Consider the following 22,950-nt stretch of genomic DNA (forward strand, 5'->3'; position numbering starts at 1 on the left):
TTTTCTCTTCTGGATGACCTTTGAAGAGGTGGGTGGTAGTATGCTGTTGCTTTCCAAGAGAGCCATTTTTGGTCATGGGGAAATGGAAAACTCTAGACTTTCCTGGCATCCTGAAACCAAGCTTCTTCTGAACAAGAAAGGCCAGGAAGACCTAGATCTTTCCAACCAAGGATGACCCAGGAAACAATCAAATTGTATTTTTGTTGTAATTTTTTGTTTTTCTTTTTTGTCGTCTTGTTCTCCTGTCTCTCGTTCTCCACTCTGGCTGTGTCTCCTTCTGTTCTGCTTGCTGTCTCTCCCGCCTCAACAGGTGAGAAGCCGCACCAGTGCAGCATCTGTTGGCGCTCCTTCTCCTTGAAGGATTACCTTATCAAGCACATGGTGACCCACACAGGCGTGCGAGCCTACCAGTGCAGCATCTGCAACAAGCGCTTCACCCAGAAGAGCTCCCTCAACGTGCACATGCGCCTGCACCGCGGGGAGAAGTCCTACGAGTGCTACATCTGCAAGAAGAAGTTCTCCCACAAGACCCTGCTGGAGCGCCATGTGGCCCTGCACAGCGCCAGCAACGGGACCCCTCCCGCAGGCACACCCCCGGGTGCCCGCGCCGGCCCACCAGGCGTGGTGGCCTGCACCGAGGGGACCACTTACGTCTGCTCCGTCTGCCCAGCAAAGTTTGACCAAATCGAGCAGTTCAACGACCACATGAGGATGCATGTGTCTGACGGATAAGTAGTACCTTTCTCTCTTTCTTATGAACCAAGCAAAACAACAACAAAAGAAATAAACAAACAAACAAACAAAAAGCTATGGCACTAGAATTTAAGAAATGTTTTGGTTTCCTTTTTACTTTCTGTTTTTGTTTTTGTTCCGTTTCATTTTGTACTACATGAAGAACTGTATTTTGCCTGCTGGTACATTACATTTCTGGAGGCTCGGGTGAATAATACTTTTCCCAGTCTCCCTTGGATGGTGGCCTTAAGGCCTGGTAGTGCTTCAAGAGGTCCACTGGTTGGATCTCTAGCTACTGGCCTCTAAATACAACCCTTCTTTACAAAAAACAAAACAAAACAAAAAAACAAAACAAAAACAAAAAAAGCAAAAAACCATACATACAAAAAAACAAAAACAAAACAAAAAAATCTTTTAAAAAAGTTTTAAAAAAGTTTAAAAAAAAAGAAAAATTGTTTTTCCACTCGTGAAGAGCACTACAAAATCTATAAGGAGATATAAAAGGCCTGCTGTCTTTTAAGTACACCGCTCACAGTGTTTCAGTGGACATTTCACAATTCTGGCCACGTGGACTTCACAGTAACCAGTTCAAACTGTGGAATATCACTTCTGGTTGAGAACCCAGAGGAAAGGCCCTGCTGTTTCCACCTACACATTATTAAAGGGCTGTGGGATGGGAGGGGGCAGTGAGCCCCAGTGGTGTGGAGAGAAAGTGGCGTGGCAGGCTTCTCCCCCAATTCTGCCGGCCCCACACACCCTGGCCCACCTCCTCCACCTCCCTCCCCCACCCTTTCAGCAGAAGCCAGAAGACTTGGACAAGCAACAGTGGCTATCGTATTTATTCAGTGTCTTTGCTGAGCCACGGTCTCAGCACAATCAAGAGGGACTTTCATGAAAGGCAGGAATGCAGAGAAAACGATAACAGATTCGCACCTATGTTTCTAGGTACAAGAGAAGGATTATTTCCAACAACCTTTGCAAAAAAAAAAAAAAAAGTGTCAGGATATATTCTTGTGGAAGAGAAAAAGAAAGAGAAATGGAGGGTGGGGGGAACGATTAAAGTTCTTGAGGCTTTTTTAATTCAAAATTTTATAGAGGGGCAAAAGTGATGTTTACCAGATAGAATGCTGATTTTTTTAATATATTTACAACAGTATTTGTGTAAAAAAAAAAACAAAAAAGTGAGATTGTTAAAAGTAATTTTTTTCTCCTTTTGGTTCTGCGTACACTGCCACCAATCCCTTCTCATTTACTCTGTCTATCACACACACATATATATATATATTTTTTGGTAAGTCAAGACTGTTAAGGTTAGCGATACTGCTTCCAGATAGAAAGAGTAAAAGGCAACTAAAGTTATATTTGAAAGAGAGGAAGGATATTTTCTTCATATTTTTTCTTAATTTTTTATTATTTTAAGTATTGCCTGGGTTGCTGAGGGCCCCAGAGGCCGGCACACCCCTGCTGTAATTTCAACTGCTGCTCTGTTTTGCTGTGTAGACCTTTGACTTCTAGCAAGCTTAAGTTGTTCCACTGAATATTTTTTCATCGATCCATCTAGAATGCTGTCCTTTTTCATGGGAGGGACATGATCTTTTAGCAGATTTCTTACTTTCCCAAAATTTTCAGTGAGCTCTTAGGATTCTAGAGTTTCCAGTGAGCTTGCTTTTTTTTTTTTCTTTGATGAAACACTAGTAGTCTAGAGATCTTGACAAAGGGGTTTGTTTCGTTCATGGTCAGCCAGGAGGACTCCACAAAACTACCCTCCCACTGTGTAAACGCCACTATGAGAAGCCTGTTACAAACAACAATGCGTCAATGCCAAAACTCCCTTCTTCCTTTCGATCATCGCCTTGGACTCTTCCCACCATGGCTAAGAGGGTGAAGTAGGATGATCATTCTTTAGTTGATTCTTAACCCTTGCTTTTGGGTGTTAACAATTTCCCTATGCTAACATCCAGCTTCCAGAAGGCCCTGGATCTCTGGCCTCATCCCAGATGCCACTCTTTCTAGTTGAGATTCCTCTCTGTGGTCTTGATCAAGAAATCCTAAGATTTTCCAGTTATACACTGTGTCCTGAAGGGATTCCAGCTCAAAAATAGGACTTTCAAAATCTAGCTAACACTCACAAAGTAATTTCATGATGGGGCATGTTTTAGCATACTTAAAACGAAAAATAAATATTCCAATAATGCAGAAACACCAAACTACGCTTTTAAAAAGAAGAAAAGAGGGGATATTTTCGTTTCTAAATTACTCTACATTTTAATTTAATTTTCCTCCTAATTTTCCTGTTAGCATTTTATTTACAAAAAAAAAAAATGCAGCAAATGAGGGAAAATCTTCCAAGGCAAGCAACTCTATAATGGTTAAATTGGTTTTATTCATATATTTTAGACAATTGGTTAAGTTGGATCTTTTCCATGTGTTCTTTGTGATGTTTAGTAGTTTGTGCAACTGGAGTGTTTTGTGGAGTTTGAGTCCGTCTTACGGTGCTTCATTCATTCAGTGGCTATTTTGCTAGAAGTTGTAGTGTGGATTTGGATGGTTAGCTGACTGCTGAGAATCACTCACCATGATTTCTGAGAGGACAACCAAGAACTTGTGTGCCCTGTTTTAAAAATGAGCTTCAGAAATGCAGAAGCCCTCCCCGGCCCTCCCCAGCCCTCCCCAGCCCTCCCCAGCCCTCCCCAGCCCTCCCCAGCCCTCCCCAGCCCTCCCGCCTGCTGCTTTTGCTGTTGAAAGGGTCAGTGAGGACTTCAAGTTTCCTTAGCACCAACAGAGGGAGCATTAAGTAACTACATCACAGAATCATTTTCATATTTTGAAAAATGAGTCATTTAACCTATTAGAAAAAAAAATGACTGACATTGTGATAATTTTTTTTAATCTGGAGGGAAAAAGACATGAAATCACTCATATAAAACCAGTGAAAGAAGGTCAAAACCTAGTTTTAGTTATTTTCACTGTTGTCAGGGGTACATTTAAAATAGTGTCTCTATTCAAACCTTAGCAAATTGGGCAGAGTTCATATTGTTTCTAGGAAAACTTACCTTGAATACCATCAGGCTATACTTCCCCATCTACTTCTTAAATCTGACAGAGACCCATTTGCCCTATTGTCAGAAGCTAAGCAACTGGGTTAAAAATCCAACCTTGTAGAGCATGTAAGGAAAAGAAGAGGTGTCTGGAAACCCTGTACACATCCTTTTCTTACAAAAAGGAATATCTCCTTTAAGAAAGGGTGGGGATGTCCCTAAAGAATTCTGGGTACTACTACTGTCTAGGCTCATTCCTCCTGTATTTTTTTCTCTCCCAAACATCTCACGGCCTAAAGTATTTGACATTGTTCTCTAGAACTGGGAGGACACTCGATTGCCATTGGAGCTCCCAAGCAAAGATGCTTCTATAGGGGTAGTGACATATATCTAGCCACCGAAGGGCTACTTTCCAACTGACCCATGTTTTAGGAGACAAACCCATCTGCACCTATTCAAAGGATACAGGTGCTTGATTGCTGTGCACACCTGCTGTCAGGGTCACGAATAAGGGAGGGGCGAGAAAGAGGCTTCTCAGTGTCTGGTTCCCAGCCCTACAGTTTTTATGATGGGATGCTTGTAAAACTAGAGAAGGAAAAAAGGTCTTTTTAGTAGTAGAGAGAGAGAAAGAGAAAGAAAGAGAGAAGCAGATGTTCCAGACAGAAGACCTTAAGAGAAGTTTGAGGAATAAGAGCTGGTATGCAAAAGAACACTAGTATAATTTTTTTTAACAATATGATTTTTAAATGGAATTTGTTAAATACAAAGACTGAGGAATGTTTGTCTTAACACATTTATATAGAAATTATGAAAAATAAAATTCCCTAGCTCTAAAAACATTGGTAGTGTCTCAGCATGGTGGGTAGTTTTTCCTGTATTAAGTACCAACATTTGTACAAAAAAGAGCCCCTAACTGTAAAATATATCCCCCCAAAAGACAATAATAACTAATGAATGTTCAGTTCTACAGTTAAAAACAAAACTGAGAACCCCCCTCCCCCCGGAATCTGGAATGAAAATCTATATCAAAGTATTTTCATTATTGTAAACTTACCCTCTTCACAGCCATTTTGCAGGCTCTCCCATCCCAGTTCTGTTTGCCAGCAATGAGGGTGGGAAGTAGCCCTGGCTTGTGTCTCAGATGTACCATTCCTTGCTCCCTGTATCCAGGAGGTGACAGTAGTTCCTGGCCTTAAAAAGACTTGGGTTTGCCTTCTTTCTCTAAAAATCAGAGCTTTATTTTATATCCTGATGCTATGTAAGGGCCAAGAAAACCCTCTGCAACCCACAAACAGGGAGAGTGTATCTGAGACTTAAGGAGCAAGAGGTGTCCTCTGGGTGTGCGAGCATGTTTCCATGTCAGTCTTCCTGTCGGGATCTGCATGTGTTCCATCTCACACATCAGCCTGTGTCCTGCTCAGGCCCCAAAGCAGTGTTTCCTGTCACCGCAGGCATTAAAAGGAAAGTGGTGCCTCATAACACCTGGGTCCCCAGGAAAATGCAGTGAAGTTCCTGGTTACTTTCCTATTGCAGCCCTCTAAGACACTCCCAACACCTTTGCCCCAGGAATAATGAAGTGAGATCAACCTGGCCAGGAGGTAGCAGATTGGCCCATTCTGAGCCTTCCCCGATGTTGCAGAAGGAGTCATTCGATTAGTTAGGGCTGGCCATACAGAGTGTATGATTCGACAGCAGATCCCATCAGGCAGGCTCTGCTGTGACCAGTGTGGCAGCTGCAGCAAAGGAAACAAAAAGGTGTAGCCCAGGAGCAGACAGGAGATGCCCTGTGGGGGAAGAGAACAGAGGGTGGGTGCCTTTTCCGCTGTGACTTGACTCCTAACAGAAACTCTCCAAAAAGAATTCTTGAATTTAGTAATGAGTTGAAGTCCAGGGTAGTGGAAGCTCTGGGGAGGAAAACAAAAGAATTGCACAATGTATTCAGTACCCGACAATACCAAACCAGAAGACGTCCAATCACAAAGCTAGGAAGTTTGGCAAGAGGTACTTGGGGAAACCTCCAGCCTTTTGCATGGGTAGGGTCCGCAGACTTTCTTTTGAGTGATTTCTGGCTCGGAGAAACCTCTTTACTCACTAGAAAAGAACTTTATTTAAATGGCCAATTTTGTCCCCCAGGGGGAAAAAAAAAGAAAAAATTTAAAAAGACAGAAAAGAAAAATAGGACACTAAAGACAGAACCATGTGAGTTGGTAACAGACAAAAGAAAGGGGACACTAGAATTTCAATAGACTCCCCAATTGGATAGGGAGAAAAAAAAAGCTACCCAGGGGCCTCCCAGCTCCAGACTCCCAGTCTGCTGGGAGGGGACAGAGTGCTTGAGCTGACCCAGCTGCTGGCTTTCTGGGGCTGGCCATAATTTCCCAACTGGGACCCTGGCAACCCCCACTTTCGTTCTGTGTTTTCATAAGGAAAAAGGACTGTTCTCTTAGGTGGCATGGGGCAAACTTTCAAAAACAAGCTCTGCCTGTGCTTAGGCTGCCCCAGAAGAGCCCCAGCCTAGACATGTGAATCCTTAAGTATTCCCAAGGGCTTTGTGTGCAGTTACCATTTCCAATAGTCTTAAGCCTCCACCAGAGGCAGACTGTGTTCCTGTAGAGTAGCACATGTGAAAGTTACTAACACAAAGCATCACTTCTAGCACAAAGATCAGGCCAAGCCAAATACCCCAAGGGGGTCTCTAAGTTTCTCAAGATGCTTTTCTGCTTGACCCCTGAATCCGCAGCAGAAGTAATGTGCATTACTAAGTCCCAGGGATGCCTGTGGGACTTTCCATTCCCTCTGAGGTGAAGAGGCGAAGATGAAGGCTTGCAGGGCACACGTTCTTTTTCAGAACCACACTGGAGGAGGAATAGAAACCCCAGGACTAAAACCAGAGTCTTAACACATGGCTGACTGACAGCTGCCCTTCTCCCGTGGCTTCTTCAGACCCCAGCTGTTGCCCCACTGAAGTAACCTCAGCTAAGGAATTTTCACAAGAAACCATTAGGTTGTAGACTTATTGCCTTAAGTTATAAACCCTGGAGGAAAGCAGACAAAAAAAAAATACAGAAAATGAAAGGCTGTGGAGATAGAGACATTTCTTACTTTTTAATGGTTCCATAATCACAAAAATAAGCTCTATTCATGACTGAGGACTATGGAAACAGTGACTTCCTGGGGAGGCACCAAACTTGTAGGGGAACCGGCTGCTTTCAGGAAGCAGCTATTTCCTGTCTACTCTATTTCATTGGTAGGTCGAGGCTGAATATAAAATAAGCATGTTGCTAAGGAGCTAGTCCCGTTAAACATAATCACAGGTGCCTGGATGAGTTTTTAAATGTCTCCTTAACGGGGAGAACAGTCTCAACATACAGCTTTCTTTTTTATATAATCCGTATCTCTCCAGTCTGCACTTTGTTCCATCTCAGTTTTGGAGTGCATTTCATTTATCTTGGGGGTCTTTGTTTAAATGCAGAATCAAAACTTTCAAGTCTTTAATCTGCAGATCATAGACAAAAGTTAGCCATAGTCATGAAGTCCCAGCCTCGGCAATGCCTGCAAACAGTCAATCTCTCCTTGGATCTCTTGTGAATTGAGAGGTTTCTTGGTTCAGAGTACTTCCATGAGATTCTGATACTCCTGCAGCAGAGAGAAAAAAGATTTGACTCCACAGGAGACATCTGTTTTTACTGCGGTTGCAACAGTTGTTATAGCCCATAGCATCAGTGATATGCACACAGATGCTAATAACAAAAGTGGCTTAACCCATCCAGTTTGTCACAGCTGCTGGCCAGAATGTCTGTAGATGGGCGCACCTTATACATGTGCACACGTGGTGTGAGGTGCTGGTACCACGAAACTTCATTCATATTCTCCAGTGACAACAGCATCGACTTGGGAATTTACAGCTAGAGTCAAAGGCCTGAGGCCATGCATATACCTGCTTTCTCCTCTATTACCTTGGTTGGGTGCATCAGTATCTGAGGTGAGGCTTTAGAACATTGGGAAGTAGCCCAACCACCAGTAGTTTGTGTATAGCCTTTTGAGAAGAAACTTGAACAAATGCTACACTTCTGTGGATTTACTGGTAGAATGTGTGTGTATGTGTGTGTGCGCATGCACACGACTACGCACATTTGTATGTTTGTGTGTATTTCTGTTGTCTGGGTGTGTGTGCATCTCTCAAACGAATCACACCCAGGCAGAGTTCCTGGTGCATAGATACAGTTGCCTCTTCTACCATTGTGCTCAGACTCATGGCTCTCTTCCCAGGAAGCAGTCACCTGCCCACTCTGTTGCTTTTTGTAGCTTTTCAGAGTTGGGAGAAACAAAGGCAGCTTGTTGGCTCCACAGCAAACCCACAGGGACAGGCTGTTTCTCTCCAGAAGAGGGTTGAGTACACATATTCAACCAGGGAGCAGACCAGAGGGAGCCATCCAAGGCACCTTCCAGGACTCCCAGAGGAGAGGCACCCATCCAGGCAGGTAGCGCCCAAGCATCCCAGGATTAAGCCTGAGCTCAAAGGCCATTCCTGGCCTCCCTGGAACCTTGGAGGCTTTAGAGAAGGAGCATGATCTGCAGATAACAAAGTCTAGCCCCAGGCATGAAGTCCCAGCTCACAGCATGTGCACACACTCACACACAGGAACTACAGGGGAGTCCTGCTCCCAAACTGAAACTCTCTGATGCTGCCTGCACCTACCTGCAGGACACCACTGTCCCTCACAGGCTGCATCTCCTGAAACCAGTGTGGCCTTTACCCGAGTCTTTCCAGGATGCGTTGTTTACCATGTCTAGCAAACCAATAGACTATCAGAGGGATAGCCTGAGAGGAATCTGTAAGACTCAACGGCTCTTGCCTATGTCAGACATTAAAGTAGGATGCTACCCTAGGATAATATACTGAATGACTGGACTTAGCTCTCATAGGTAACTCTCGATGGCTTGATGAGCTGGAAACAGTTGGCTTTAGTTTTCTCACTCCCATGTCCTTCTTTTACTAGATGGTTTCTTTCCTTCCCTTCTTTTGTGATATGTAGATTATTTCTGCTTTACAGAATTCAGAGGACCTTTCCTCTTATGTTTTAGTGACATTTCCCCTTCCCCATGCAGTAAGGCAATTATTTTTTGTTTGTTTGTTATTTTTCAAATGTGTATTGTCTTTCTGTATTCAAAAGAAGTCTGTGACCATAACCACAGGTATTTCTTTTTACTGGAAAAAAAAAGTTCATTTCTTGTTTTTGTTTTTATTGTTTTAATTAACAGTACTAGTGACTTTGTGAAAGACTATGGTTACTATTTAGGTATGCTTACTTAAGTACAATACACTACATTGCAGTGTTTCTGAGACCTAGAACATACACATTATATATAACAACTCTATATTGAAATATATTACATTATATTCTTTTTAACTTTGAATCTGCCAATGATCATGAGTTGATTGAAATATTATTTCTTCACATATATCACCCATCACCACCCACTGCAGTTAATCTGGTGCATTTAATGACCATTACGGTTCTAGTTTGCTTTTTATATTATCAGCTTCAGTATTGTCTTTAGAAGATTTTAGGATTTTTTTTTTTAAGCTCAGACTTAGCACATGTAGGAAAGTGAAAACTGTTTAAACTTTAAAAAATTATCTTGCTGTGGCTAATACAAAAAAGTTCATATTCCATGTGATCTTGTTTAGCTGACCCTGTCAACATCTGAAGAACAAAGGAAGTACATATGAACGTATCTGTGACCTTCCCCTTTAGGACTTACTTTAATAAGTAAGACTTGCTTTACTTGCTTTAATAAGTAAGACCAAGAAGCTGCTTGTCTGTCACATGACCTGACCAACTATCCTAAGCTGCATTTCAAAGGGCTGCTTTGGTGAGAAGCAAAGACAGAGAACTGCCTCGCTGTCCCAACTGTATCTCCAAACACTGCTGTTCAGTATTGATCCTTCACTGTCCGCTCTCTCTCTTTTTGGCGTGCCAGCCATTATTTTCATTAGTCCTCAGCATTTCCCTGGAGGCATCTTGGCAATACACTGTTCATTTCCCCAGGAGATTTATTTTTAAACTAAAACCACATTTCTGGACACTTTTTATTGACAGAACTCAAAGACATATATGACATTTTCCAGCCTCGGTGGCTCTTGTTCCCTGGTCCTCAGCATGTCTGCTTGCTTTCTTCTAAGGGGGCATTCAGAAATCAGATAACCTGTCTTCTAACAGAAGCACTTCCAGGTCATCTTTTCAATTAGGAGCTTTCTTAGCTGCCCCCAGCTATTCCACCAAAAGTCTGGACATCAGAATCAAGTCAGCCGAATCCCAGCTCATCCTTCACACTCTGTATTCAGGACAAAATGAAGTAGAAAACCTCCCCGTGGTGGACCAATATTTAGGCTTCTCGGTGTGAATATGCCACTTCCTCCTTCGATCTTCCATCATCAATTATTGTCTTGACGTCTCATCACATTCTGCTGTGCCTATCCAGTGTGTCTCTGCCCCCATCCCACCCACACCCCCCTTAGCATCTTCCATTTGTGACGCCTGGCATTCATTAGGGAGCTCTCCTTTAGTCTCCTTTGATGGTGCTAAACTAGAACCGAGTAGGAAACTGCTTGTGTCTCCTCTGCTTTCAATGAGAGACATGCCAGCTGAAGAGCATGATTCTGAACTGAGGGACAGTGAGGCTGTCCCTTCAGTGATCAGGTATGAGGTAAAGTGTTCCAACTCCATTATTTTTGATTTCCTTTCCTTGCCACATTCTCATTTCTTCTTGTTTCTTTTTAAAGGTAACTTTGAGCTACCCAATCATCTCTTCAGTACTCCCCCCCCCAATTTTATATTATGACCCCCAACTGTTCATGATTTTCTTTCCACCCTTCTTAGCATCTTTCTTTAAATGAGTTCATAAACTTGAGACCCGTAGGCAGAATGAAACATGTCTTCATTTCAGCTTCAGATTTTAAAGGTTGTCAGTATCTTTTGAGAGTAGGAGGACCTGAGTCACAGTTTTAAATGTCAACTGTACTAGTTGAGATCATTAATTCCTCTCACCTTTACATTAAACCAAAGATAAGTATTTTCTGGTTTTTTTTAATATCACAATTTTCAGATTCTTGATATGAGTAGACCATTTCTGAGGGAGGGAAAAAAAAACCATGTTGATTATTTCTGATTGTGCTAATATTTAGCCAGTGACATGTTTGCCAGATACTAGATTTAAAAGAGTCTGAAGAAAGAGGTAAAATTTCAAAGTAACTTTGGTAGCTATTCATGTCAAAAGCCACTTCCATTGAAAACAATGTAAGAAAAGTTTGAAAGAATTTCTTCATGTATTACATTTTTGAAAAGCCAAATATTGGTTGGTCTGAAACTTTGAGGGGTAATTTATTAAGGAATAAAAGGACCTATAAAGTTTATCAAATGCCTGTTTTATAAACAAAAATTGCCTTGACATAAACATACTATATGTTAAAAAAAAAAACCAAAAAAAAAAAAAAAAAAAACAAGAATAAGGCTGACTGGGTCCTGTATTAGATTTGATTTGAGGACTCGGTTTATAAATACATGGTATGTTATTTGGCCATCATTCTAGAGCTCATTCCAATCACAGCTTTCTGTTCTCCAGAACACTGATGAAGAAGACTGAAGTCATTGTGGGTGTAGCCCTTTGGGGATACGTGTAATGTCATTCCACAGTGACCCTTTAGCACAATGCCCTGACTCACTGTGATACCACATTGTCCCTCTGCTCATTCGAAGATGGAGTCTGAGACAGTTTGGAGTAGCTAGGCACTCATTTCTTGCTCTACCTTGACACTCAAAATCTACACTTACTATGAAAAATGTACTGTCACTCAGCTTGAGGCTTGGTCCAGCCTTTGTCTTAAAACAATTTATCATCATAATAAGCATCAGTTTGCACACAGAGAGCAATGAGATAAACGGCGAGTTCAGAAGTCTTCCTGAGGCTGGCATCTCTCAGGAAGCCACCATGACTTAAGGCCAATGTTTACATTGCTGAAGACTGTGATCTTTGCTTAGCATGTCCTCCAACCTAGTCTTCCCTTCATCTCTTCCTTTTGCCCTTTGGAACTCCTGCCATCTCTTTTGAGGGTATTCTGCATCTAAAGAGCACTTGTCCTCTGGCACTGCTTTCTGAAGGCACAGAAGTCTCTTTCAGATCACCAGATACTGTCATCTCAAGTGCAGTGTGGAGTGGGAGAATCTGGATCGGAAAGATCTCATTTGGTCCAGTTGATCTAGGCTGCCTTGTTACCGTTGTTCCTTCAAGCTCTCCAAGAGATCCAACCCTAAGACCCAGGATTTCTCACCAGAACCTCTTAAGTTTGTCACAGATGAATGTCTAAATCCTTTTTAATATTCTAGAGGCTCCAGGGTGTGAATTCTTATTGCTTAGGAGCCTCCTGTTTTTACAAGCTGGCACCTGTCAAGAGCACCAACAGCCCCGGCAGTAACTAATGCAGCAAAAGAATGGTCAGAAACGCTATAGTGTATATTTGAGAGATTAGCAAGTGATTTTTTTCTTCTTTTACCCATTTTTAAAAAGCCTGCATACCCCCCCAACACATTTCAGAAAACCTGCATCTCATTTTACAGTTAAGTAGTTTTAGTTTTGTGAATGTAGATTAGGAAATGTTCTGGAATTGAAGCTGGTAGCAAACAAGTTTATTTTCTGCACTGGACGTTAGGACAAGTGTGCATGGATGCAATTCCTTCAAAGAAAGTGAAACGTGGTAAAGCAAAGGGACAATACTTTTACACATTAAAACAGTTGTCTGCTATCTGTAAACCTTGATTTAAGCGTAATTATTACTTTGTAGAAATTTGAAACTGGAGGAATGTGTATTTTAGTAGAGTTTGTTTGTCGATTTGTTTTTCTTTATGTCTTTCTTCTCAAGCTAGGGAAATGTTTGGATTCTCTGAGTTGACCCTGTCCCTGCACATCAGGTGCCTGCCCCCGACCCCACAGTAGTCATTTGCCTCTTAGGAAAGCCTTCAATCTTCCGCCGAGAAGTCCTTTCTCATGAAAGTCGTATGTTCCTTTTCTGCTGTCACTTAGAGCTTTGAGAAGAGATTCTTTCTGCACTTTGGGGATGGAATAGTTAAAACAAAAAACTATTCCTTGAAGAAGAAACTCTCTTATTTAAATGAACAGGTCTGGGGCCAAAGAATGGAGCTGACTGCTGTTGAAAGTCATTCTTGTACTACAGATGGTCATTGCTTCCTCAAATCCTTTTTGGAATACATCTGGGGATAAATTTATTTTCTCTTATTGGGAGGTTTCTTATGAGTATCTAGTACAGAATTCCTAGAAAGGAAAAATAATGAGCATTAATAAAATATCATCTAATCTGTCCATTTTCACAATGGTAGGGATTTCAGTCCTGTTCATTTTAAGCTGTCTATATTCATAAGGTCTTAAATATGGAAACATCTACTTCCGCTTTACTCCTAACTCCTCCCTGGCACTGAGATGGACATAAGCAGGAAATCTCCAAGCTGCCAATGCTTTTCTTGTCCACATCCAACATCACAAAAGAGAAAAACACCAAATTAAAAATGGGGAGGGGGTCTTAGTACTACTCATCTGAAGAATACTCTGTGCAACTCAGCTTAACTTACAAATCGCTGGACAACCTTTTATAACCTGGCTTTTGTGCTGTAATTTACATTCTTGGCTCAAACTTGGGAAATAAATGCAATTTCAATTAAGTGAACAGAAGGAAAGCAGGGGGAGGGCAGGGTAACTCAGTGGAACTAAACTGGTACAATTCTACATTCTTGAAACCTGTTTTCAGGGTTAACAAAGAATGACCTCACCCTGGCCCTGTCGTTCCTTCCCATCTCTCTTTTTGATGGTTCTGAGAATTAGTACAACTGTACTCTTTAGTGATTCGTGACTTCTCTTCATGCTGTCAAGACTGTCAAAAGCATGTATAGAAATCCTTGACTGCTCTGCACCTAATCTGCTCTCCAGGGGACATGTGATGTGTGCATACAGATAACCAAAAGTGGACTAGTGCTTCAATGAGGTTTTGCAATAGTCTGAAGTGCTTTAGCTCACAGCTAGGGGATCTTTAAAAACAAAGCTCGCTGTTCTACCCTTGGCTCTTCATGGGACAGATCTTGGCTTGGAATCAGCAGTAGAGTCAAAGGAGAAAATGCCCCAGGATGCTTGAGCAGTAAAATTTCATCCTTACTCCTGTCGATTTAGACTTCAAGTTTCTATAGAAGCCTACTAAAGTATACATTAAGGATAATTTGCTTAGGCATATCTAATTAAGATCCATTTTGCACCATTGTTAAAGAATTGTGATTGTCAGGTGAACAGGGAGTCTCTTAGTAATCCACATCCTTCATAGCAAACAAAGGTAAGAAGCCCATCACAGTTGGTCTACAGTTGCTTTGTTTTTAAAAGCCCCACAGTGCCAAACGTCCTTGTTTCTCTCTATCTGACACTACACATTGATTCTCCTCAAATGCCAGCATGTGTGTGTGGGTGTGAGCAGTTAGGCCGATTCACATGTGCAGAGGGAGGTTTCAGATACACTGACGAGAGATTCTTGAGGGTTACCACATACCAAGTGCTTCTCCAGATTCACCCACATGGTGAATCCCAAACTGACTCTTTGTCAACTTTCAGTAAGACATAAGCTCCATAAGAATCCCACTGCAAAGGTTTTCGTTTTTAAACGGAATAATCCAAAAAGAGTTACAATGCAGAACCTGCATTTTAGTATAATAATTCACTTTGTATTTAATAGTTCTACTTTTTGCATAAGTGTCACTGAGTCATTTGTACCAATTTACAATCCATCATTTTGAGAGAGGCCTTGCAAATTTCTGTGTATGTGGACGTATGTCTATACCTCTGTGTAGCCAGACAAAAACAAAACCAGGAGTGGCATGAGTGAAAAGTAATCGATGCCGAAAGCAGGCCTCTTGATACTATGTAAGGTGGCTGCTGCTTGTAGACCTTGATGAATAGCTGCTTCTGCTACTCAAAAAGAGCCCTGCACTGTTAAATTTAGGACTGAGTTTTAGGAAACAGAAAGGCTCTCGCTCTTCTTTCTGTACTCATCTCCTTAGTATCAGTCACCTGACATGAGAAACCCATTAAGTAAAAGCACTACTGACCTTTTCATTGAGGAGCCATTTTCCTCCTCCAACTAATCCCCTTGATTGCAACTCAACTGTATGCCTTTCTTTTCTGCCTACCGGCTTAATGCTTTCTAGAAGAATACAGAGGTACAAGCTGGTTGTTTCTCTCCTTTGAGCTGAAACAAACAGGAACCACAAAAGAGATGAGTCACACAAGTATGAGGCAAAGACTGTGTTTCCCACTTTTGTAGCACTGGTAACCTTTAGTAAGAGCTGCTTATGGTTGGGCTTTGAATCTGTAATCATTTTTAGTAGATTTTTAGTTTATGGGATTTTTTTCTCTCCTCTCTCTCTCTCTCTCTCTCTCTCTCTCTCTCTCTCTCTCTCTCCCTCTCTTTTGCACTAAGCGTGACTGCACTGTGTTGCACTACTGAGATGTATTTATTCATGCCAGGAGAGTGTGTTAGGGAAGGGAAGAAAGAGGCAAGCTGGGAGACTAGGGACATCACAGAGATGGAGGTTATTTCCATTATGGTCTTAGCAGAGCCAGTGAGAATCTGTGGAATTTTTGCCAACTCTTAATCAAGTCTAGAAACTGCTATGCTGACAAAAACCTGTTTTCTTATTGTATAGAAGTGGGTTAGTACAACAAATAGAGACTATTTCAGAAGAAATGTATCCAATCTCGTTTCCAAATAAGCTTACAATAAGAGCCACGATAGCAAGAAAGCTGCCTGAGCTGACATGAAGCCTTCATCTTGGCTCACAAGACAACATGAAACCTCTCACTATGGCACACCTCGGTGTTCCTGAAGGTCATGGTGTCCATGTTCAGATACCCTTTCTATCCATGGCAAGACCTAGATCTGGGTAACCAAAGAGGAAGGCCATGCACGTGGTGACATTGTAAGTGACAGCAAGGGATCAGTGCAATAAACATTGCCAAACAGTGAGGTGAAAGGCTTATTCTGAAACAAGGTAGGCCAACTAGAAAACTGGAAGAAGGGTCAGAGGTGTCGTCCCAGTCCACGAGCTGCTCGAGCTGCTCCATCCTTGACTATCCTTAAGCAGAGACCTTGATAGTGCCTAAAAGTTGACAGTTGGTGCATTTCCCCCCTAACTTTTCAATTGATTATTATTGCCTTTTTAAATCTCAGAAGCTCAGAGTTTGACAGCTCTTTAGTAACTATTAACAAGAGGGTCTTGTACCACAGGAAAAGCAATAGACTGTGTGGGGAATGAAACAAGTGTGAGGATTCTGAGGGACTCCTCCAGAATCCCGGATGACAGCTTTTGAACAATCTTGTTCACTAAGAATCACAACCCATGTTGCGCTAGTGTTGAATTTCTGTGAACACTGTCCTATGTGAGGGCATCAGTTTGGAAAACTCATGGTTGCATCACTTTCTCCTTCCTCCCTATTATCTGTCTCAGTCTACCTTTCCAAGTTAAATGTTTCTTCTTAAACATACAAAAGTGTCAGCCTTGCTGGGTGAACCCCACATATAAACCATCCAGAACCACCTTAAAGAGCCCCTGAGGCACTCAAAGCATTATCTGTATTTCAGATAGGAATTCTAAATAAGAGATCTTAGCAGATGCTTAGAATGCATCCTGGGAAAGCACAAAGAGGTCATGGAGACTCCCAACCAAAGCTATGAGAAGAAATAACTGGCCTTTTAAAATACCCTCACATTGACTATTCTTGGATACCTTTCTTGAGGCTTTGGGGGACAAGTTTTTCTTGAAACTTGGATATCCAGTCCAGTTCTGTCACCAAAGATTTTCTTCTCCAGATCATAGCCTCCTCTCTCCCAGGCAAAAGTACCATGACAGGCCTGCGGATGCTTTCAGTGACTGACAGAGGAAACCCTCCTTCTGTTCACAGTAGTAATCACAGATCATGAGCGTAGAGGGCTACTAAACACTCTATGATTTGGGAGTTAGTTAGAAGGTTAAAAAAAATACACAGTACTACTTGACACTGTAAACTGCGAAATACAGTTGTAACCTGGAGACTTGTGGAGAGAAAGAAACTTCCATGGAAGAAAGTGAGTTAAATCATTTAGAACCAAGCAAGCATCATTGGCGAGAGGGTCATTGGACAATAAGAAACAAGAGCCAGCCAGGGTCAATGATAGTGGCATGTGGAAATGTAGACAACAGGCCAGGGGACTCAAGTCCTGAGGAGCCACAGTGTGGTAGGTCTTTGGTGATTGCTGAAGTGGTTGAAATGCTCATGCCATAGCAAGGGAAATATGTGGAAGCAGATCTGTGGTGATAGTGCCTTTCTTGTTGTAGCAAGTGATGTATTCAGTTATGCTTGTCTGGACCATTGCCCCTATCTTCTGAGGAGGTCTGAGGGATGAAGGGATAGGATATTGCCCCTGGAATGCTGTGATTTGAAGATGTTTGCACTAGATTCTAAGCTCTCCTTTAATGAGAGAATGAGAGAGAGAAAAAATGACAACTCAAAGTTAAAAGAAACCCAAAGCAATGTTTCTTATAACATATCCCTCCTTCACTACTACATCTTTCCTCCTTCCCTTCCTTCCTCTCTTCCTCCCTTCCTTCTCTTTTTCATCTTCCTCTTAAAGGAAATTTCACGTTTGTTATTACCAAATCCAGCTCTTAACAATTCTTTTTCTTTGTTCTCCCCCCACAACACTGAACCATAAGTTCACCAGTCGGACATTGACTAGGGATAGCTAGTCAAGAGCCTCTGCCCCTGGAGTTTTGCTCACCTTCTCTGCCTTATCAAGGGTGGGCAGCAGTGAGTGATGGGAGGAGAGATGAACTGGACCCACCCAGCTTGTATGGAAGCCAGTACGTCTGGAGTTCATGTCAATAAATGAGCTGACACATATTTACCCAGAACACATTATGGTCTGTAGCTCATCCAAAAGGATGCTGGAAACAAAATGAAGCCACTGTGTTTCGGCATCTGATGAAGGTAGTGCCCGAAGTTCCCCTGTTCCTTCCCTCTCCTCTTTCCCACCTCATCACCATGTCCTCTCCACCAGAATTAAACTTCATCTCCAATATGTCACCAGAAGAACTCTTTGATTCCTTGGTTTCTCTCTTAATCACTAGGATGGTAATTCTTCCAAAATTAAAACCAAGCAAATACTATTAACAACTCCCTTATGGTTGGACAGTTTCCCAAGTAGTATCTGATCTTAATTATCAGTTCTGATAACTTGGTAGTTTTGGCTGGCTCAAACATCTGTCAACTTTATTTTCATTTCGTTTCCATTTCCATTTGAATCTTGAGTGAGAGTGGAAAGGTAGAATCATGGGAAAGATTTGGAGGCTGCAATTCTAGGGTATAGCTTGTCAGAAGTCTGTATTATCCAAAATAGAACTTTCTACACTTGTTTCCAATTTAATGTTACCCTGAATATTATTTCTATTACATTTATTGTTATTTTTATAAAGATAGAGTCCATTTGCTATGTCTAGTTGAGTGCTCTTTTTCTATTTCCCCACATGGATGCAGTACCAACCTGTTACTTAAATATCTTTTTATTATATTGTTGATATGTAATTCTACTGTAGACCAAAAATATAAAAACAGATTTGCTCATTTTAAACATATAAAGACTCTAGTGAGTAAGGATGAAGAGAAAAGATGAAGAGCAGTGGTTGGCTGTGTCGTTAGAAATCTAAGAGTAGCCTTACCTATTTTTAACCAGTGCTTGCCAGTCACACCATAGTTGGGATTATATTATCTTGGCTTCTTCATGCTTATGTTCTACAAATCTTGTTTGTCTGTTTTCTCTGATGTAATTGAGGTTGCACATGATGCTTTTTTTTTCTGGTAATGCCTGATTTTATTATACTTTTATCAGTCATTTCCTTTAGAATGAGGGGGAAAGTTTTATTTCTTCTTTTAATTTAAATTTTGTTAAATGCACTGGAAATAAAATTGGACACATTTCACTGTTTAAAAATCAGAAACAAAACAAAACCCCAAAGAAAAAACCAGCAAGCAAATAAGTGGCACAAACAGACAAAAGCTATGGAAAACAATCTGTTCATATGGAATATACGTATAAGCTATATCTAACATTTGAGATAAATACTGTCAAGTAAGAAAAACAAGTGTAAGCTACAGTGCAGAAAACTGTAAGAGGAACCTGAGTTTAAAGTGTGTGGAGAAAAGAGGCCATTCCTTTCTGAGGAGAGATCTTGTCATTATTCCAATAAAAACCAACCAAGTTAAATGTGGAAGAGATTAAAGAGAGAGTAACTCCAACTTTTCTTATACATTGGAGCTCTGGGTTACTTTTTACCCCATGTCTCAGCTACACACACACACACACACACACACACACGCACGCACGCACGCACACACGCACGCACGCACGCACGCTCTTTTGAGAAGGGTTTGTAATATCCAGTGCGAGCATGTACACATGTCAGCACTCTGACAGTCCTCATGCTAATTCACACGCTTCTCTGAGGCTCACCAGTGACATAGAAGACTTAGTCACTGAAATTGGTGTGTGCTAACAAAACACTTGAATCCAGCCTGTTCCCTTCTCCAGCACCCCCAGTACAAGGCCAGCTGCTGCACACGAGCGCACAGTGAGAGCTCAGACACAGGTTACTTCTCTCAGCCAACCGGCTCATTATTTGCTTCAATAGTTGCTGGGTTTTTCTGGTTTTGTTCTGTTTTAGAATGGGGTGGGAGTAGATGTAACTTCACAATCCTAATACAGTAAAGTTTTGCATCTTCCATATCTTATGCAAAAACAGACATTTAAATCAATAAATAATTGTGCCCTAGACTGAAAGTTAATGTTTAGGAGAGGGAAAAAATTGTTGGAATTTTTTCTACATTTTTTTGTGAAGAATCTTTTTTGGAAAGGAAGGATACATATTTTTGTTGTGTAATATTTTCTATTTTTGAATGCATTTTATTGGTACAAGACTGTTTTTTTGGTGAAGACATTATTTAAAAAAAGAAAAAAAGAAAAAAACTAATCGAAAAGTTTGCCCTTAAGGATATGCTGCAGTTTTGAGGTTAAAAAATAATAACTGATTCAAGATGCGTGTTAAAAGTTGGGATTCTATTGTTGTTTTTTGTAATTGTTACAAGAAGAAGTTTGTAACCACTGCTGTTTATTTTGTTTCAGATGAGTAAGTAAAGGGATTGTTCTTGTTTTATTCTTTTTTTAGAGAAAAAGCTATTTATGAAATGTCAAAAACACTGGACTGTGAGTTTAAGTGTGGAAGCATTTTTACCACCCTGTGTCTTCAACCAATTATGGGAAACCCCTTTTCTCTCCCCCCCTGCCTTAGCCTTGCCAAATGAGAAAACGTAACAGCTCTCAGATGACAGAAGCCTCCGAAGCCCTGCTTTAATTTTTATGGTCTGAAAAAGTTGGAAAACCAAAGTTAAATTTGTTTCTGAAATCCCACTGTCCATAGCCCCTTTTTTGTATACCACAGCCGGTGGGCTCTGCCTCTCTATCTTGGATCATTGCCTTCTTAGGAACCTGGGGCCAGCTCTGCAGAGAGAGGCGTGAAGGTGGTGAGGTCTCCAGAAGTGAAGGGAGACTTGAGCCTCCCCAGGGCAGCCGAGCCTCTCCATCCGAGGCCAGGCTGCCAAGAGCACACACAGCTAACAGTGCCTGGAGGGGTGGCCCCTGTCACCTTCTGCTTCTAAGACCTTCCAGTTATCATGGCTCTGCCTTTCTCGGCAGCCCACGTTCCATTGATGGGAGGGGACGGGATCCAAATGGAAAACATGGCTGCGGGTGCTGTGAAGACCCCGGCCCTCAGGAGGTAAAGCAAGGGACCACTCAGCACAGGGCTCTTGCCGCCCGCCCGCCCGCCTCCTCTGACTCTGTGGATTGTCCATCCATCTGCTCACTGTGAAGATGGAGAGGCAGCGTGCCCTGAAGCTGTTCAATAGCTTTTCCATATTTTTTCAACATTGAAAAAATAATTTTTAAAAACTGTGATATTTTTTAAAGAAATCATTTGGCTGGAGGGAAGGGAAAAGGGAACCACCAAAAGCTGTAACATGATTAACTGGAGATATTTATAACTGGGGCACTTTCCAGACCAAGACAAATACATTCTTTTCTGGACCCTAAAGCAGCAAAGTCTTGCGACTGTCAGTGACAAGAAGCTGAAGAGAGGCTTCCCTTTCCTCCTCCTTTCTTCTCTCTGTCTCAAAATCTCTCCTTTCCTTTCCTAGCTTCCCTTGGTAACTGTCCAATGGGATTCATACTTCACGTGTGAAAACACATGCACACGCACACTCACAAACACACAGACACACACAAGCAAAAAAAAATCTATTTTTCTTAAGGATTGTGGGACCGAATTAAAATCATGTGCCTTCATTTTTTTTTCCTTTTATAGTTAAATGAACCTCTTCCTTTTTACAATGTGTTGGGTTTTGTTTTCTTTTGTTTTTAGGAGAAGAGGGGAGGTTAAAGTGTTTCTGGAAGATTTTAGGCGTCATTTAGAAGAGTTTTTTTTTTAAAAACGTATTTCCCACTAAACATTAAAGCCGACCATCTCAACCCCTTCACGTTGCACTGTGCACACTTAGAGCATCAAGTCATCAGATCCTGACAACCTAATCCACTTGATTTTAGAGCAGTTTCTGAAATCTCGATTTCATAGACTTTTTTTTTACTATTATTTATCAAAATGAGGTGAGTGAGGCACGTTGCCTTGTTCTCCTAACTTGGTGCTTTTGCTTGTGGGGTGGGGGTGGGGTGGGCATGGGGAGGTCTAGACAAAGGGTGCATTCCTAAAGCTCTCTGGTGCTGAAGGGCCTTGAGTTCCTTTCAGAAAACGTGTTTGACGTAAAGGTGTACAAGTGAATGAAGGGTATTTCACATGCAGTGTTCGAAGGGAACAAGTCGAGAGGCTCTCTGAAGTGGGGTGGTCCTTTTTTCACAACATTTGATTTCCCTGGTGCCTTATCCCTACTCGATGCTGGCACTCACATACCCACAGAACAAACGCTGAGGTTGGCCCCAGGAGTAAGGACCTCGAGGTGATCCTTGAGCATGTGGGGGACCTGAGACATTGGAGTCAGTTGGTGGGGAAGGAACTAGATGGCATCTCTTAGCTGAAACTGCACAGGGACTGCACAGCCCATCACAGTCAAGATGAGCCGTGCGTATGCGGGTCCACGCACGCACGCATGCACACACACACACACACACACACACACACACACACACACACACCAAACACACTCTTCCTTCTCTGAACTTCCCTTCCTTCTTCATTTACTATCTCTGCCTTCTCATAAAGGTGCTGCTGCTGCTGCTGCTGATGTGCCCAGAGTCCAGAATGCCCAGTAATCACTCAGGCACAAGCCTGGCACTGCCACGTCAGCCCTTGGCATGACCAAACCCAGGTTTCTCTTGCCTGGGGCTGAAAGCCGTCAGATTTTTCTCATCAAAAAATGTTATCCAAGGAATCAGTGGATTACAGTTACTCTGCATTGAAAATGCACTTTAAAAATTACTAAAAGCTTCAGACTGTTTCAAACACACAGAGGGAGTTGGGGAACGATAAACATGTGCTAGTGTCTGAACCCAGTTCAGCTTATCTCCAGTTGAAACAATATACACTATATTATGTGCAAATGTATACACACTTCCTATATATGTCCACATATATATGGTGTATATATTATACATGTATAGGTGTGCATGTGTGTGCATACACACACGTGCACATAGCTGATCAGATGCTCATTTTACACAAACAGCAGCAGAGGAAACAAGGTTGGACTCTTGCAACAGATCACAAAAAATAAAAACAGCCGCTTGCAGTGACTTTGGTCATTTCTGTATGTTCATAAGGAATGGATTGTAACAAAGAAAAAAAGGAACAGTGTTAGCGATAGAGGAAAACTGGGCGAAACCATCTTGATCCAATGGGAACGCAGTAATGTTCTATACCATTTCATCAGTTATTTCTTTTAGTCATGATGATTTTAAGTTTTGGCTATTCAAAAGGTTTTAGACTCAAGTGATTACATCCAAGTGAACAAAACAACTACCGTGAAAGCCCTT

The 22,950-nt window shown here is 41.7% G+C and overlaps 1 protein-coding gene across 50 annotated transcripts in view; it reads left to right on the top strand.

Annotated features, from left to right (window-relative positions):
- Zbtb20 (zinc finger and BTB domain containing 20) overlaps positions 1-22,113 on the top strand; it is a 775,725-nt gene extending 753,612 nt beyond the window's left edge. For all 50 annotated transcript variants that reach the window (XM_006975752.4, XM_076549395.1, XM_076549383.1 and 47 more), the window contains one exon: positions 311-22,113. In XM_006975752.4, the coding sequence (XP_006975814.1) occupies positions 311-732 (422 nt within the window). In that variant the 3' untranslated portion in view covers positions 733-22,113. The remainder of the gene's footprint in view (positions 1-310) is intronic.
- The last annotated feature ends 837 nt before the right edge of the window (positions 22,114-22,950 follow it).

This window comes from Peromyscus maniculatus, chromosome 12, assembly GCF_049852395.1.
Source record: "Peromyscus maniculatus bairdii isolate BWxNUB_F1_BW_parent chromosome 12, HU_Pman_BW_mat_3.1, whole genome shotgun sequence".
In the NCBI taxonomy this organism is placed as follows: Eukaryota; Metazoa; Chordata; class Mammalia; order Rodentia; family Cricetidae; genus Peromyscus; species Peromyscus maniculatus.